The sequence below is a fragment of the Cucurbita pepo genome, chromosome LG11, assembly GCF_002806865.2.
Source record: "Cucurbita pepo subsp. pepo cultivar mu-cu-16 chromosome LG11, ASM280686v2, whole genome shotgun sequence".
Classification (NCBI taxonomy): domain Eukaryota; kingdom Viridiplantae; phylum Streptophyta; class Magnoliopsida; order Cucurbitales; family Cucurbitaceae; genus Cucurbita; species Cucurbita pepo.
Genome location: NC_036648.1, coordinates 3,904,003 through 3,922,977, shown reverse-complemented (window position 1 = coordinate 3,922,977; position 18,975 = coordinate 3,904,003). Strand labels below are relative to the sequence as shown.

General features: G+C 35.1%; 2 protein-coding genes across 4 annotated transcripts; both read right to left on the bottom strand.

Moving 5' to 3' along the window:
- Positions 1-662: 662 nt before the first annotated feature.
- On the bottom strand, positions 663-5,661 carry LOC111805358 (TBC1 domain family member 5-like). Of its 3 annotated transcripts, XR_002816661.1 has the most exons (8): positions 5,475-5,661; positions 4,984-5,244; positions 4,378-4,481; positions 4,002-4,178; positions 1,555-3,371; positions 1,331-1,476; positions 995-1,158; positions 663-883 (listed from the first exon to the last, which is right to left on the bottom strand). XR_002816661.1 is itself a non-coding variant. In XM_023690411.1 (7 exons), exons 2-7 carry the CDS (start codon positions 5,196-5,198, stop codon positions 787-789), a joined length of 2,556 nt encoding a protein of 851 aa, XP_023546179.1. In that variant the 5' UTR covers positions 5,199-5,244; positions 5,475-5,661; the 3' UTR covers positions 663-786. The 3 variants fall into 3 exon arrangements, 2 of the variants coding, with proteins under 2 accessions (XP_023546179.1, XP_023546180.1); XM_023690411.1 differs by lacking the exon at positions 995-1,158; XM_023690412.1 differs by lacking the exons at positions 663-883; positions 995-1,158 and having other exon boundaries at positions 1,232-1,476; positions 5,475-5,660.
- A 7,065-nt stretch (positions 5,662-12,726) lies between these two features.
- On the bottom strand, positions 12,727-18,411 carry LOC111805843 (putative clathrin assembly protein At5g57200). Its single transcript, XM_023691092.1, has 15 exons — positions 18,087-18,411; positions 17,924-17,993; positions 17,652-17,749; positions 17,241-17,379; positions 17,020-17,147; positions 16,846-16,938; positions 16,706-16,756; positions 16,079-16,144; positions 15,918-15,983; positions 15,705-15,785; positions 15,506-15,583; positions 14,174-14,374; positions 14,018-14,093; positions 13,737-13,852; positions 12,727-13,183 (listed from the first exon to the last, which is right to left on the bottom strand). Exons 1-15 carry the CDS (start codon positions 18,174-18,176, stop codon positions 12,749-12,751), a joined length of 1,788 nt encoding a protein of 595 aa, XP_023546860.1. The 5' UTR covers positions 18,177-18,411; the 3' UTR covers positions 12,727-12,748.
- Between the last annotated feature and the right edge of the window lie 564 nt (positions 18,412-18,975).

Here is an 18,975-nt window from a genome sequence, read left to right as displayed (position 1 = left end):
CTTCTTTTCTAACGAGTATGAAATTTTGATTTCATTCCTTTTATATATATCACTTATGTGATGTCTCGATCAACTCTTTTGTCCGCCTTTTGGGAGCACATGTCGTCGATTCAATAAAACTCAATCACATATCACATTGTGAAATAATTTGGTATTGACTACTTTATCCTGCCTTTAATCCAATTTGTCGTTCGAGCTACAGTTGTTCGACATTTAAGATCGAAGGAAGACCAAAAGATTTTGAAACTTTTAGTGAGTTTTGAACGAAAGGGAATTTACTTTATAAATTGGATATAAAGTCTCATTCAGAAACATAAATTTTCGAAAATTTATACTTTTTATAAGAGTAGTACCATAAAGATTATCTATCACGTTCATGTCAATTTCAAAAAATAATGGTTACTTATAAAATATTTTTTAACATACTCAAACATGCATGTATTAACTCAAACATGCATGTATTACTCTTACTTTTTAGGCAAAAATAAGACATCCTTGTACGGATGTACAAATGACGACGTTGTGGTAACGACAATGAGACAGAAGTTCGGGTAAATGCATTCATATTGTTCTTCTGGCCATTAGTGTATGATTCCGTAAATTGTTTATGAAATACTTTTAATAAAAAATTTTTTTTGCACGTAATAAACATATCATGCATGTAGTAAAGACCTTATTTTTAATTTTTTTCTCGAAGGTATGAATTTGTTACAAACAAGTCGTTTAAAAAACTTGAAAACATGTCATGATTTTTATAGATTGAAGTACATAGACTGAATGGATAGCTCACATATAATACTTTTCCGAGCTCAGCTTAGTAGATAATGCACCAGTGATGAGCTCAAATGTCGATGGTTCGATCTCCCACTCCATGATAGTCGAACTAAAAGAAATGGGCTTTAATTAATATATCTCAAACAACATTTTAAAAGATTGTTTTGCTCATTATGAAGTTAGTTCTTCACTCATATCATGAACTTGTTATCATTCTCACCCTGCAAACATCACTAAAAACAATCACAGCTTGTCTTCAACGACAAAGTTTTGAAGCCATCTTGCAAGAACTTTCAAAGTTTCTGCATCAAACTTTCACATCCAATTCCAATTATTCTACCAAGCTTAATGCCTTCTTCGTAGAAGAAGTGCGTATTCATGTCACTGCGACCACGGTTTAGATATTAACTCGACGACATGTTCAAAGCAGTAGCAGCAGCAGGAATAGTAGTAGTAGTAGTAGTAATACATAAACTCGATTTTATTATGCCACTAAAAAATATAATTACAAAATGTATATACATATAAAAGTAGAAAAAAAATAGAACTGGCTTACATCTCAGATAAGAGGTTGCTGATTTTCCGAAGCTCCTTCAGAGCTGCCATGGCTGTTACTTGCCCTTTCCCAACTAAAGGATTCTTCGACAAATTCTCCAACGGTCCTACCTGACCGCATTCTTGCTGAAACACGGTTTCGATAACCTGTCGACCAACCAGATTGTCACAAATTGTAAGAATGGAATCATATCTCTCAATCATTAAGAGTTTTGGGAATATTACCTGTATGTGATCGAGCATAGATTGACCGAGATTCTTGAGAGTCCCCATTACGTGTTGATCAACACCGTCTCCTTTGCTGCTAACAGAAGTACTACAAGCACCGTCAGCTTTTATCGGATTACTCTCAGCTGCTGTCGATTTGGAAGCCTCACTGTCAGCTTTCCCCTCAGCAGCAGCATTTCTGCCAAACTTCCAAAACCATGGAAATTTTCCTACTAGTTTTCTATCTTTTGTCCCTACTGCTGCATTGGCCTCAGAATCATTGGTGCACCCAGGTTTTTCAGGGATGATCTCGAGCTGACCAGGATATGGAAGAGGCGGGCCTTCCACGACAGACCGAGACTGATCATCATTTTCATCCGAGGACAAATTCGACGCGACGCTGCTTCGGCTCGAGTCATTTATGTCATGCTCGGTGTCATTTACTCCACCGAAGGAACTTGTTGGGTCTGAGAATATTGAAGAGTTTTCTTCACTGCCACATCTCTTGTCTTCAGCATTTTCCATGTACTTCTCGCAGCCATCTTGTCCATCCACCTCGCCTTCGACCGAGAGATCATCCTTGCTGTCAAGGACTTCATCGTTCCCACATTTTTCAATGTCTTCCTCTGCACCTAGTTCGCGCGATAAATCTTCCAGTAACCTTCGCCTAACAGAGGATTTCGCGTTCTTCTTCCCACCAGCCAGCTTCGCTGGAGATGGGTCAGATTCCGTCCGATACAGGGACCTCACTTTCTCTGACCATCCTTTCTTTTGGGCTACATTCTGATTTCTTGAGCCATTTTGTTTAGCTTCTTGTTCCCTTCTCCACTTTTCCTCCCAGTAACTCTCGGGAACGTGATTTAACGGAGTTTTTGGTGACACGGAACCAGATGAATGGCCATTACCTCGAGCAACCATAGACTTACTGTGATGGTGATAAGCTCCAGACAAGAGGGGTGTAGATGAGATATTAGACTGCCTTGCTAAAGTCTGCAAAGATTTTGCCTTCTCTATCAGTTTTTTCAAATCCACATTCTTGGGGAAGTTCAACAATCTCTGGAGACATAAAGTTGCATTTTCTGTGGCAAGTAAAGACGATCGCAGATAAAGTAACATAGAAACAGCTATAGCAGCAATAAATGCACCACGAGATGAACTCAGGAAGCCGAAGCTCGAGCTCGTCTCAGGTTCATCACTTCTGTCAAATTTACTATTATCCGATGCAAATATTTCGTCCCAAATAGTCAAGAGATCTTCAAGAGAAAATTCACGACCAAATAAAACCCTTAACCAGCGGAGAGAGAAGTACTGTGGTTCTACACCGAGTTCAACAAGGTGAGCATGTAGGGATGAATCAACATGTGACAGCAAGTGGTATAAAGCAGCAGACGCTTCGATTACAGGAGGCAGTCCTGAAAGGGAACCACCTGCAGGCGTCGGAGAGAAAAAGTCGGCCATTGCAACTGCCCCATGGGCTCCACTCATCAATGCATCAAACATCGAATATGCATCATGTTCAATAAATCTCTCGGAAAGGACAATGCCCAGTTCCCCTTCAGCTCCGTACGCATCAGTCAACAATATAATGGTTTGTATTTCGGGATCTAACTCCGAAAGAGTTTTCACATTTTCCACATTTCCATCAACTCCAGACTCATTTTCGGTTGGATCCAGACGGTTTTTGAAATCAAAATTATATTTCAAACTACCATCTTGAAATGAGAGTCCATCAAACTTGTCAGCAAATTGGTCTTCATAAAGCTTTCTCACTTGAGATAGCCTCTCCACATCAACATGAAGAACATATAACAAAGGAGCCAAAAGTTCGTGCATTCCTACAGGTACAGAACACGGGAGTATAGCTTAGAAATATAACAGCAAGACGTTAATCAAATTATAAGCTGAGAAAACTGCACGTATTGCAGATTAAGTAGATAAACTCTCAAGCACATTTTTATCATAAACATCGACACGTGAACCTTCAAGGGCTGGGAATGGCAAAGACTATACAAGGTTATAAGTTGGCATCTAACCACAACAAAGAATAGTTCCGGTCATTATTCAACTAACTACTGTGATTAGAACACAAGAACAGTAGCAAATTATGTGACGGTTTCTCCACGGTCCTTAGACTCACACTTGTAGGAGGTCGCACGATACATTTAGACAAAAGGGCTTTATAATATCCCTTGCTAACATGGAGAACGGTCAACAACGTTTATCATACCATTTAAATAATTCTCGCACTCAAAATTTAAGAAAAATAGAGCATTATATTTCATTAGTAATTGCTAATCTTTTAAATAAAACTCATCATCATTAAATATCATAATAGGAGAAATTGTTCTAAATAGCTTCTCTCCCAATATCATTACATAAAAGATAAATTAAATCATTGGTTCGAGAGCTCGAAAATCTTTAGGATCCTTTACTTGCAAAATTTAATTAACAAAGTGTTGAATTACCTTGTCTATAGCCAAATTGTGGATGCTGAAGGCACCATAACAATAAAATTCTTCTAAGCAAGCCTTGACATCCAGGCGTCTGGAAGTAGCTTCCGTGTTCTGGATATAAACGCGATAAATCCTGGTCAACCATTTTCTCCAGCTCAGCGCTCCGAAAGAAGCGGCCCCACATGCTATCTGCAGTACAGGATGGTAGCAATTACAAGCAAATATTGTTACTTAAATGAACTCATCCAACAATTAAATGAATCAGTATCGCCATGTTCGCACTTGAGCTAAAGAAAACGGCATATTTCACGAGTAATACCTAAGGCATTAAGATTTAGTACCATTCGAAACTAGATTCGACATGGAAGAGGCGGCGGCGTAAATTTACCTGGGTTTTGTGATAGAGGATTATCCATTGCAATATCAGGAGAATTGCTTCCATCCTTGGAAATGTGTGGATCAACAAGGTGGCGTCTTCTCAAGATTGCATATCTGAAAGAAAGAAATAAAGGAAAAGGTAACATATGATGATTTAATTTTGAATTAAAAAGTGGAAAAGAAATCAGATATGGAATTGTTCATATTATATTGATTCTTAAAAAGAAACATATCATCATTGTTGATAAACAGTCGTCTAAATCATTGCATTCTGCAACAAAAACAATCGATGCTCTGTATGAAACTATAAGCTCAACATTGCAAAAGAAATTAATTTGGGAACTTAGAAAACAAAATCCAAAAGAACAAAAACCAAGGGAAATCTAGATAGCCTGCACCGATTATCATCTCAGGAAATGATGAACAGCGCAAAAAAAGTTAGAAATCAAGGAAGAACATTCACGCAGAACGGAATCCATTATAAAATGTAAGCTCCCGATTGCAGAATCGCTAATACCTAAACCAGATTGAGTAAATGGAAAAGGAATCGCAGCAATATAGCCGTCAATCGAAGAAACAAATTAGGAGAAAAAACGTGAACTCCGGCAAAACAAACCTTCTTCTCGAATCGGCTGTAACGCGACGAAGATCATCAATAGAAGCTAGAGAAGAAGACGGCAAAACCCCAAGATTTATGCGCCATCGTACACCTCTAAGATCGCCAAACCGGCGCTTATCCTCAGAATTCCGATGACAAAGAGAGCCAGAGCACGAAGAGGACGTCGCCGACGTCGATTCGGACAATGCCGCGACGATTTCAGAAGGCTCCATAGATTTCAACTCGATTTTCTCGAACCGAATCCTCCGCGTTCTGAATCTACAGACGAAAATGAAATAAAAAAAAACAAGCAAAACCAGAAATGTCAACGAAATCACATAAAACCCCACACAACAAACAGAGCAATTAAGAGGGTGCTAGAATTCTGCAACGGAAGAATCAGGAAAGATACGAAGATCAAGGAAAAATCAAAACCCACCAAAGATCAAGAGAAATTGAAGGGATTAAAAAAAAAAAACATGTAAAATCAAAAGGAATGAGAAACTTACCTCTAAGACTATGAATGAAATGGGAGAAAACTGCAGGATTGAGTGATTATCCAGAATTCCATCATCTGGGTTATCAAATTTTTGGCGTTAAGAAGAAAAGGGGAAGAACAATTTTGTTTGTTGAGAGAAGAAAGGGGGGGGAAAAAAAAGAAAAAAGAATGAATTTTGTTGTAATGGCGCTGATAGGGCTTTTGGGGAGCTTGGTTTAGGGTCAGGTGAGCTGTCTTCATCTGTTATTTCTCTCTCTATTAGTAATTTTTAGACAATTTTTTTTTCCTTTATTTAATTTCTTATATTCTCCTAATTAAATTTCTTTATTTAAATATTTAACCTAATTTTGGATTCTTCTACCTCCACCAAAGACTTTAATCATTCACGTTAACTCGAGCTTAGTTTAATGGATAATCCGTCATTCCAATGTTACGAGCTTTAATCATTTTTACCTAAGAAATTATTTAATTTTTTCAAAGTAAATGCTTAATTTGGATAATTTAAGCATTAAAATTAAAAATTAGGAAAGAAGAAAATAAAAGGGGTTGAGGTAGGGACATAATGGGAAAGAAATAGGGTGGCGGAGGGTAAAAATGGAAGAAAGAACAAAAAGAGAATATTCTTCACAACCAAATCATTAGGGATAGAAAGAAAGAGAGAGGATAAGAGAGGGAAAGGCTGCCCATACTTTTCTAGCCCAACAAAATAGGACATTTGTCATCACACAATTATTTATTTATTTATTTATTTATTTATTTATTTATTTATTTATATATACTGAACTGAACGTGATCACTTTTACTACTACCTACTAATTCCAAACTTAATTTAAAAATTATATTTAGCTCGAGACTATTTTTAAACTTTATCCGTCTTGCTCATTTCTAAAATTTCTCATATATTTTTGTGAGAATTGAACATGAATTCGGTATGTAATTTGCTGGGATCCGTGAAACTTGTTTTTATTTTTCCAATATATAGTGAGAAGGGTGGGAATTTGGAGGGAGATGAGATGAGGATATATTCTCCGTTCCTGTTTCCATTTAGCTAACGAGAAAAAAAAAAATTCTCACGCCCTCTCTCATCCCTCGTCTAACTAGGGATATTCCACCTACGAGTAGATGAACATTTCTAAGTGCAAGGGAGATATTAAGGAAAAATAGCTCGACATCAAAAAAAAATAAAAAGCTTTTTGTGAATGTGTTTCATAACAAGATATTCAATACGTGCATGCTCAATCTAGTATTCAATTTTTAGAAAGGTAAATAATGGCTTCGTCATTGGGATTGAAGATATGTTCTCATTAATATTTATAAGCTTTAAATATGATACAAGCTAGCAACAAATACATACAAATAAGAAAAATATAAACTAATTAAATATTGAGAATAAAATAAAAATATACTATAAATTAAATATATTCATATAAATAATATATTCTTCAAATATTAAATGTAAATAATTTTATTAATTAAATTTGTAGCGAAAAATTAATAATTTTAGCTGGGTGTCATCAATTTAAAAATGTTTTAGAAATTAAAATCCAAAATAATAATATAACCATATATTAATCTTAAAAAGAGCAAAAAAAAGAATAAATAAATAAAATAAAATTGGTGGTGGTCGGTGGACGTGGTTTAATATTTGTGGAACATGAAAGCAGTAGTGTGGGAAGAATTATCCATTGCGGACGTGGCAGAGACGTGGCAGAGACGTGGCAGAGACGTGGCTTGTCGTCCAAGTCATTAATTGACCTCAACCAATAGAAAGACCTCTATTTTGTACACATCCTCTTATTCACGTGTTCTTTTTCTAATTTACAACCCTAAACCCTTTATTTACTCAATTTATTCAAATAATTTATTAACCAAATTGAATTTTTTTTTTTTTTGTTATTTAAAAAATAATAATCTGTATTAAAATTCTACTAAATTCATGGTCAAAGAGTTGGAAAAAAAAATAAAATAATAGCAAATTCCGGGAATCTAATTGCGTCCACGCCAATTATTTGTTAATGTCTTCTAATTATTAAATTCTAATTATGTTGCTTTTACTTTATGTTTACATAAATGAGCTTCATTTTTTATTTTCCAAAAAATTTGGTTAAATTATCCTCCAACTTAAAACGTATCATTAACTTCATTTAAAAAAATTAATTATACTTTCTAATATTTGGATACAATTGTTTAATTAATTATACTTTTTAAGAATATTTAATATGCATTTCCATTAAATTATTTAATAACTCATCATAACTCAAATATAGAACCATTAATTTTATTTCAAATTTTCAATAAATCTTTAAACTTTTAAATATTACCTTTAAAAATAAATAAATAAATACTTTTATTTAAAAATATATTTAATTTTTTTGAAATTTTTTTGAAATACCGTTAAACACTAGATTTTTTGTATTTTAAATAAAACCCTCCATAATTAAAAAGGGGAAACTTTATTTGATTAATTATGCTGTTTGGATAATTTTTATAATTAAAAATGAACTTTTTTTTTTATTTTGTTTTATATATTTATTTATTTCATATTTGATGTGGTTGAAGTGGAAACAAAAAGCTCACTCTTTTGTTTTGTTTTGAGTGTTAAAAGATCATTTTTAATTATTGTCCCACACCGGAAGACAACACATGCATTCAGCCACTATACCTGTTTTTTTATTTTTTATTATTATTATTATTCCTTCTTTTAATTGGAATTAATAATTTTTTTAAAAAAAAGTTAATTAAATTTGTACCCAAATATTATTTTTCGGTTGGGTTGGAAAATATTTTTGGATCAACTCGATAGTTTAAGTCGATTGGGTCGATGACTCAAGTAACCCGAATAGAGTTTTTTTTAGTTAGGTTGTCAAGTTGTTCTTTTTTAATTGTATTAAAAAAAAATCAAAGTATCTACCGTATATATTACATTAATAACTAAAATCTCATAAAATTTTAATATTAAACATTTACCAGTCACAACACATCATTAACATAAAAGTAGGTAAGGTAAATCTCAATTGTAATATTATTTTCATGTCCAACTAAAAAAAAATGGTCAAAAATTCACCCAACTCAAATAATAATAAAGAAAAAAAATTAACTCGATTCAACGTTTATAATTTGAGTTTTAGAATTGAACCTCCTAACGAACATTTGTTTGAGACCCAAACCACTAATCAAACCTCAACTTAGGAATTAGACCTCGATGAGCTAGACTAAACTAATGATCTCTGCTTAGGGTGAGTTTACTTTTAGAGCACCATTTGAGCTAGGTTGAACGAATTGTATTTTATATAATTACATAACTTACGGCTTATTTACATGTTACTACTTGTGATATGTTATGCTTATGAACGGTTTGTGATGTATGTACTTTCAGTATATGTTGGTGATACTATGATCATGTTATGTCTTATGAAACACTTAATGAACCATGATATGTCATACTTATGCATATATATCTTATCGGGAATTCATGCATGATAAGTATGGAAGGATAATGTACATTCATAACTCTGTGCCATGATTTAAAATATGGGATCTCAGGCATGTTGTATGTTAATAGGTTGGGTTACTTCCCTAAGATGTTATGTATGGACACGTATACTATGATCTGATACACATTCCCTTCTTCCCATTTGTTTTTAGCAGCATGAGCATGCGTTATGTCCCACCCAGTTTCTGTTATCACTTCTTGTGAGATCCTACATCAGTTGGAGAAGAGAATGAATCAATCCTAGCCGACACGTTTTAAAACTATGAGGCTGAAGTCGATACGTAACGAGCCAAATAAGCAGTCAATCATTTTTTTTTTTTTTTTGAAGAAAAAAGAGAAAATGTCGTAATAGAAATTCGAACACAGTACTTTCTTACTTTGTTACCATATTAAATAACCAAAAACCCTAAGAACGTAAGATTATAGGTAAAAATCAACTTTTTAAATTTCGTGATTGACGATAAAATGTACTATATCGAAAATTTTCGTCAGCTTTACAACTCCACGTCGTGCGATACCATGAGATTATTCCTTATCCAAGGTTTTTATGCATATGGCTTTTTAATTTCATTTCTTTAATTTCTAAGATGCTCTTCCTCTCTTCTTGTGACAAAAATGAATAAAAAACCGGTTAAGTTATGAAGCCTGATAAGCTTATTTATAGGTTAGTCAACCGTTATATATAGGTTAGTCAACCGTTATATATATATGGTAGATAGTTATATATAGTAGATAGTTATATCTGGTAAATGTATATATAGTAAGTTGAAGTATATATATATCCGCATCACTTTGAAAATGTACTCTCTGTATTCTCTGTTATTGTACATACCTGAAGTCATCCATATAAATTTTTAGCCAATATTCTTCTTGCATTTTTTCTATCATGTTTTTTGTGTTCATCTAGATCGAGTGTGATGTCCCACATTGGTTGGGGAGGAGAACAAACCACCATTTAGAAGGGTGTGGAAACCTTCCCCTAGCAGACGCGTTTTAAAGCTTTGAGGGGAAGCTCGAAAGGGAAAGCCCAAAGAAGACAATATCTGCTAGTGGTGGATCTGGGTCGTTGCAAATGGTATCAGAGCCAGACACCGGACGATGTGCCAGCCTTCTCGCTGTTCCCCGAAGGAGGGTAGACACGAGGCGATGTGCCAGTAAGGACGCTGGCCCCAAAGGGGGTGGATTTGGGGGTGGTCCCACATCGATTGGAGGAAGAAAAGAGTGCCAGCGAGGACGTTGGACCCCGAAGGGGGGTGGATTGTGATGTCCCACATTAGTTGGGGAGGAGAACAAACCACCATTTATTAAGGGTGTGGAAACCTTCGAGGTGGATTGTGATGTCCCACATTGGTTGGGGAGGAGAACAAACCCGAAAGGGAAAGCCCAAAGAGGACAATATCTGCTAGCGGGGGATCTGGGTCGTTACAGAGTGTGTGTTGTTGAGCAATCTTAACGAAACTAACACAATTAAGCGATCCTAACAACACAATTATTGATTAATAGAGATGAAGAAAGAAAATATTAATGATGAAATCAAACCTTAAACCTGTCATGATCTAAAATGTCGGATGTGGGGGCCTTATTTATTTTAATATTATGGACACTTTTTGGCTCCATCTTTTACATTATTAATTCTATTGGGACATCCACTTTAAACCCTTTTCAATTTTTTTTTCTTTTTTTTTAAATTGAATTATTTTGAAAACTTTGAGGTTTGGTTCTTCCTTGTTTAATTTTTTTTAATTAATGATCAAAACAATGGTAATAATCCAAAAACATATTTATTTTCTTTCCTTACAAATTAAAACTAGAAAGAAAAAAAAAACAATAATAACCTTACCAAACAATTTCATGAATATTAATTTGGAATTTGAATGTCTTTCTCTTTTAACAAAAATATTTTCTCTCTCTACTCTTTTAAGTCTACTTTCTCTCTCCTATTATTGGTTTTTATTAATACAATCGATTTATTTAGTCGGTGCCTCCCATTAAACATAGAGATGTCACCTAACTCGTATGGATCTACTCGAGACTGAGAGGGAATTTTCCATCTAGATGAAGAATGAGAACGTTTTTCCTTATAAAATAAATGAGGCTAGAGACAAGATTATATTCCTAGTTCTCACCGTCCCTAATTTTAAGAGTACCATTCAAACGTGAATTTATGTGAGTATATTGTAAATGAAAAGGTTTGTTCAAATATATTATTAGTGGTAGATCCTTATTTGAGATCTCCTCCCTCTTTTAAGGTTTTTTTAAATTGGAATGGTTCGTTTTGGTTCCATACGTGGTGTATATCGTTCAAATAAATTCCTTCCGTCCCAAAACTAGAGGAAGATTGTTGAAAGATGGTGCACTTGGAACTTTATATATAAGTAAACCACAAAAGTAAGGAATAATAATAATGTTAAAAGTGATACTAAAACCCTTGTTTGAGATATCTCTTTAGAGCTTAGTGTCACGNTGGAATGGTTCGTTTTGGTTCCATACGTGGTGTATATCGTTCAAATAAATTCCTTCCGTCCCAAAACTAGAGGAAGATTGTTGAAAGATGGTGCACTTGGAACTTTATATATAAGTAAACCACAAAAGTAAGGAATAATAATAATGTTAAAAGTGATACTCAAACCCTTGTTTGAGATATCTCTTTAGAGCTTAGTGTCACGGTTATGCTTGTCCAAGGCGTGTTGCCTATAGCCGCATAGCAGATGTCTCGATTTTACTTGTCTAGGACGTGTTGTCCATGGATGCATGCTCGTTCCAAATCCCTTTACATGCTTTCATCCTAGATAAGTCTTTACCATTTTTCACGTTGGGTCAATAGGGGGTGTATGACCTTTCACAAATATGACTAGTTGTCACTTATTCCTTCTCTCAGTTATATTCTATTTATGCCGGGGTATTTCTTTATTTGCTTATATTTAATTCTTCAAATCGTTTTCAAATGTATTCTCTTGCTCACGTTTTCTAAATCTTTTCTCGCAATGTGACTCGAGGCCTAAACATACGCTGACATTGTCCACAACGTCCAAATTTCTCATAGCTAACTTGTTCGCTTGATTAGAACAAGTGCCGCACAATCACTGTTCCACCGGCGNTTTCTAAATCTTTTCTCGCAATGTGACTCGAGGCCTAAACATATGCTGACATTGTCCACAACGTTCAAATTTCTCATGGCTAACTTGTTCGCTTGATTAGAACAAGTGCCGCACAATCGCTGTCCCGCCAGCCTTCTGCACAGGCAGTATCCACCGATGCATTAGTGACAACAAAGATCAAATTCAAAAGGGTGAGGGCAGAAGAGAAAAAAGATTGGATAGAAATGAAACTTACAGATGGAGCAGCTGTTCAAAAATGTGTATATATATCTATACATGTATGTATATAGAACTCATATTCCCAAAACCAAATTACACCTTCCATTATTTAATTAGTTACACATAATAAACTTGACAACTTCACAGTGAACATGTAATAGCCTATGAAAAAATTATAAAAAGGAAGAGAAAAAAGAAATTACAGAAGTTGAAGCCAATTAAAAAGGAAAAGAAAAAATCTAGATTAGATTATGATTTCCCCCCCGCGGTGTCGAAGTTTGAGGAAAGGAAACAAAAGGGTCTCCAAATGGATTAGNCAAAACCAAATTACACCTTCCATTATTTAATTAGTTACACATAATAAACTTGACAACTTCACAGTGAACATGTAATAGCCTATGAAAAAATTATAAAAAGGAAGAGAAAAAAGAAATTACAGAAGTTGAAGCCAATTAAAAAGGAAAAGAAAAAAATCTAGATTAGATTATGATTTTCCCCCCGCGGTGTCGAAGTTTGAGGAAAGGAAAGAAAAGGGTCTCCAAATGGATTAAAAGGACCAAATTGTTGCATTTCTTGTTGCTCATAAGGTACCATCGTCCCGGAGTCATTTGAATCTAGTTGCTGCTCCTGCTGCTGCTGCTGTTGCTGCTGAGGGAAGGCGTCTGTTTGTAATGATTCCTGCTGCTGTTGCTGGAAAAGCATTTGTTGTTGCTGAGCCATCATTGCCATTTGCACGCACGGGGGAGGCGCTATGCTGCTTGACAGTGAAAACGGATCGAAGTGTTCGAATGGATTCTGCACCGACGTTTCGCCATATGGTCCATATCCAGCATTCTGCAGCTGAAGATGGCTTCTGGCATGCTCATCTTCATACAAGCTATCAAGTAATAACTTGTCAAAACCACCAGCCTGATCCAGAAGGCATACTTATCTATCTCATTACATGAAAATTGTAATACAATAAACCTTATTGTGCAGCCAATTCCTCATCTCATCTGCCTTTCAACTAGTTTATAAACTTAAAACAAAAGTTCACATAAGTCTTGTACGCAAGTGCATTCATAAAAAGACTGACATGCTGATTTTTTGGGTTAAATATAGAACATTTTAGTCCTTTCGTTTTCATTTTTATTTCATTTTTAAGGGACCAAAATAATCACTTATGTACACGGACTAAAATAGACCTTTTGAAAAAGTATAGAGTTCAAAATGAACCAAAATTAACATTTTGAAATGACTTCAACCTATTTTTTGATACCAGATGAAATCTCATGACCAGACTAAAATAAAGAAAACGACGAACAGCTATTCATCCAAAGCCGTTTGATTTGAAATGGGCTATAATCATACTAGGCACAGCTTTGATGAAAACGGCGTATAATATCGCATTCCATTATTGAAGAGTTAAAAAAACGAGGATGGAAAATAATGAATCAGAAAAGTGAATGGGAAGGATAAAAACCAGTCTGCTATCGACCGTTGGACCAGCATCATTGCTTGGTGTGCTTACAAGCTCTAGCTCCCAACCACTACTGTCAATGTCACTCAAAGAACGATTTGAAGAAGGTGGATTATTCCCTGCAGAATTTTAAAAACTTCAGAAGATAAATGGACCGTAATTAACGACTGGAGACAGCCTCTATAATTGCAAAAATTGGAAAAGATTTGAATTTCAGCTCTAAATTTTAAACTCCCGACGAAAAATAAGCAAGAAATTTGTGAATCAGATGGCAACCGACGTACCATCTGTAGTTATAGCGAGAGCTAAAGCATTATTTTTCTCTATTTCTGCAGCTTTAGGGTTTATTTCACTCAGACCCTGCATGGGAAATTATCACTCTATGAACCAGGAGAGACGGTTGAGGCTGTCAAGAAAATGCTTTATTTGACAATTCTTACCAGAAGATCACTTTTGTCGTCGGTCGCAATTAGAGGTGGAGATTCAGCGACCTCCTCCTCTTCATTCTGTTGGGATTCTTCTTCCTCTGTGTCCTCAACCACTGGTTCGTTGTCCTCAACATTTTCAACCTCCTTTTCAATTTCGGCAGGTTCTTCGGGACTCTCCGGTTCCTGAGTCAATTGCTTCACCTCTTGGTATTCCTATCTCAAAAAATGACAATAACTAAGACCATAGAGCAAACTGAAACACTTATACAGTACACTCACGCACCAGAATCTGATCATTTACAGAGGTCCGTCAGGTTGTATTAGAATGACATAAACCCCAAGAAGTACAAATATTCTCCAGAAAATCCAACATTTTAATTCATCTAAGAATTACGACATGGCATAATATGGTTGGATTTTACTTTCTTTGAAAACCCTTAACAGACGTGGAATTGGCAGATCAGAAAATGAAACCGAAAAGAGGATTTACGGGAAGAAGTTAATAAAATTCAAGATGCTAATGTAGGGCCTATTGGTCCACATTATATATATTTTCTTGGAAACTGCCAAACTGGAGATCCTAGCTCGCTGTTCAGTCTTATAATCAGAACATGACTGTAACTTCTGTGCTACTTTAGGCCAAATGCAAGCTATAGAATCCCATGTTCAATCAAAACTCATATCCTGATAGAAATAACATATTGATGCAATCTTAACAAAAAAATATTGTGAAGTATCAACTTCACAAAAGTTTTTTTCTTTTTTTGGAACAACTACGAAGGGAAATGTAGTTTGTTGATATGCATCAATATTTTAAATATGAGAGAAGAATTGGAATATTATACTTAGTACTTTAATCCATGAAAAGATATGCTCTGTCATTGTAAAGCAAAGAAAAACTTTACAAAAATGTAGAGTCATCAATAGAGGATAAGCCAGAAAAGATGGCAAAAATTTAAGATGCAAGGATAGCCATGAACAAAGGGATTTAGCAATGGAGACTTGGTTAATTAAGCAGTGCAGTAGCATTAGGATATTGGTCTTAATAATTTGCAGTTTGGTTATTTGTTTCACTTATGTTTTGTGCAATCACGACCACTACATTCTATGCTTCAAAGCCTGCCTAGAAAAGCAAATCTCTTTAGTTTTCAGCATGGCATAAGGATCTAAACTCTGCATCACAAAGATACAGACATACGTCTAAGTATGTGCTATTATGAAGTTGGAGATACACATATAGGAACAATATTTGTACACGGAAGACAAACCAACAAATCACATGCATACAAATATATACATATAAAGTCAAGATAAAAACTTGGGGAGTTGGAAAGTTTTTCTCACCAGTCTCTTATGAACAGAACCTGTCTGTGGTGCTTCTCTTATATATTCTTCCATTGTTGAAAGAAATGATGGAGGTGGCTGTTGATTGCATAAAATTAATAGTGTAAGGAACATTTCTAAGATTTGGGATTATATTCTCCCTCTCTTTTAACTGGGTAAAATTTACCCTTTTTGGATCTAGAGATAAAGAAAAAAGAACCTGCTTCAATGTGGGAAACTGAAATGTTCTAGCAAGTTCCAATCCTTTACAATATTCGTAAAATTCCGAAAGATTTTCAGCCTATGAACAAGAAAACTTGAAAGAGTTAACTTTATTGTACTATATTTCAAGTTTCAACTGCAATATTTTATCTGTTCAATAGTCCATGTTTTCATATACAGCAGAAGGTGAAAATATTAGAGGGAAAATAACCTGGTTGCTGGCTCTTTTGTATATATTGAGAGCTTTAACTGCATCATGCCTTGGCATATCAAAGAACTGTAAGAAGTCAAACATAACTGTTATAACGAACAAACAAAATCGCAATAGTGCATTAGTAAAAAAATAGTAGTAAATTGGAGCAGATACATTACCATGTCCACAAGATTTATTATTCCGTCGTTTATCGCACAATATATTTTAAAGCTCTCTTTGAGTACCTTCATAAAATAAAAGACAAGAGTATGAAAAATACAGAATGAGTAACATATTTGACGTTCTTTTCTCTAATAGATAGATAATGGGAAATGATAGGGAAAACAATTGATATGATTCTTGATCACTTTCTTGGAAAAAGGTTGAGAATGAAATTTTACCTTCTCATATGTTTTCATGATATGAGATAAGCACGAATGCAAAACTGAATAAAATACAGTTGTACTGGGCTGTAATTCTCTCCTAGATTGTAAAAATCAAACCTTATCTAGGTTCTTAATAGCTCATCAAGACAATTAAACCTTCGGGACAGTAGACAATTAAACCAGTGTAAGAGGTTGAACTAATTTTTGAGTGTTGAACCCCACATCATTTGCTGGTTAAAAACAAACTTAGAATTCTTCTACATCTATGATGGTGCAATCCTCTGAATTTCTTAAAGCTTTATGGTTAGAAGTAAACAACCAAAACTTGAACTAATTTTTAAATTCCTAGTCCAGGACCTGAAAATTTTGTTGTGGAGCCCAATGCCGGGTCCATAATTGTAAGATAACATAGTTACTTACCAGAGCCAGGGCATACTGGATAAGATAATTACTGTAAGCTCCTCCTTCTGGCTGCAAAATAAAAGGGTCCACAATCCACAGAATTAATAGCAATAGCCTTTTTGTAAGTATAAAAAAGAGACCCTTTTAACAGCTATTACCTGACATCCCTTTAGGCGGTAGAGAAGCTGCTGCAGTGCGGGTAGCTGCTCCAGTAGCTCATCACAGTTCAGCAAGCGTGTCCTACTATGTACCTGTTAAAGAAGGGATTTCTTAATTACGAAGGAATTACCAATTTCCATCCGACTTAGTGTTTTCATTTTGACATTACAAACCTTTGCCGCTCCTGGAGACGTTTTCGTTAGACGTTCCGATTCAATATCATACTTCAAGATTCTGTAACATTCAAGTCGCTCTTCTAGATAAAGGGCATACGTCCTTACCCATGCCGAACAATCCCAAGCTTCACAATGAAATATTTTGAAACAAGTATCATAAAAGGCCTCCTCATCAGCATACTGGTTAAATTCATAGAAACTAAAGAGAAGCATTGTACCAAGAGGACTTGATTCATCTTTGAAATTTGATATTTGGAGAATGTGTCCTCTGTGTGAATAGCTGAGAAGTTCTTCCCTGAAGGTTGGATCACCCTCTCTCAATGTCCTATGTACAACTATCAATGTCTTCAAGGCTACCTGCCAGAAACAACAGAGAAACACCCTAAATTTTGGGGGTTTCAATATTCTGGTGCATCCATTGATTGCATAGATGTTTTGGCTTTTGCGCATTTTCTTATTTACGAAATTTGACATATTGCATCATAACTTAGCAAAATAGGATATCAAATTCGATCTCTAGTGTCCTGTCTCTCATTACAATAGTGCCAAACACAACCCTAGAAAAAAGAGAACATACAACGCATTAATGGGAATATACAATTGAAATGAAAAATGGTAGAGAATTTTACGATCCAACTCCGCGTCTTCGACAATCTCTTCGCCAATGCATGAATGCAGTACGCCACATCCGCCCGAGGCCTCATCACCGATGTCGCCGAAAATATTTCTACCAATAAGGATACCAAATAAGCATTTTCGAACCAAATTTCACCATTCAGACTTCTAATCGGAAATACCAACAAACAGATAAGAATCGAAAACAAATTCACATCACGAACACCAACACCAAATCCAGAATCAGAAATACAACAATCAGGTGTTTGGAACAAAGAAAACTGACTTCGAACATGACGTTCTTTAGGCGGACATTCAACGTGATTGGTAGCCTTGACAATGGCGATATCCAAATCCTTCAAACAAAAGAGAAAAGCAGAAATCAGATAATCGAACATGTAAAGAAATCATTCATTCATTCATTGAATCTCAATTAGAAGAGAGTTAACCTTGTATTCGCTGTTGACCTTGGCGAGGCCGACCTTGGTAGAATCCTTGAGAGCGCCATAAGCTTTGCGGAAGCTCTGAAATGTGCCCATGGAAATCAGAATCCGCTTGATGGTTGATCAGAGAGAGAGAGAGAGAGAGAGAAAGGAAATGGTGATCATCTTTTCTCCTCCGTCATCGAGTCTTCCATAACAACCAAGACGACGACGATGACGACTCTCTCTCTCTCTCTCTCTCTCTCTCTCTCTCTCTCTCTCTCTCTCTCTCTCTGCCGCTCTAACAAAAAATGTGCGCATCGAAGAAAATGAAGAGGCGAAAAAAAAAATATTGAAAATGAATTTTCGTTTAAGGTCGGGAAAAATGGCGGGTTTCAGTTACTGGTTTTGACGGGTTTTTATCTTCTTCCGATAAAGTCCTCCAAGTTCCCGGGATGGGCAGCGGGAATTCAAGGTTAATTTGGTCATTGTTCCGAATGGGTTCTGATTGGTCGGAATGCGTCCAGACATGTCTCCGGAGCATTTTTGGTCCTGTCATTTCCTGTCAAATCCTACATTTTTTTATTTATTCTTTGAAATAAATTTTTTTATATTTAAAAGTTGATTTCCAAATTTTAATTTAATGTTTGAAATATATATATATTACTAATATTTCACTTTTATTAAAAATAAAATTTAGACAAATCACTTCACCAATTTAGGCAACCCAATTTAAATATTTTATGGTTAGATTCATTATTTATTATTTAATAAGGTTGCTTAAATTGAAAAAATTTACAAATAAATCCAATATATTATTTAATTTTAATTTAGTCTATTTTTAAGTTTAATGATACGTATAATCAATAATTTATATTTTAATTAATTGAGTTAGGTTCGTAGGATAAATTTAGCG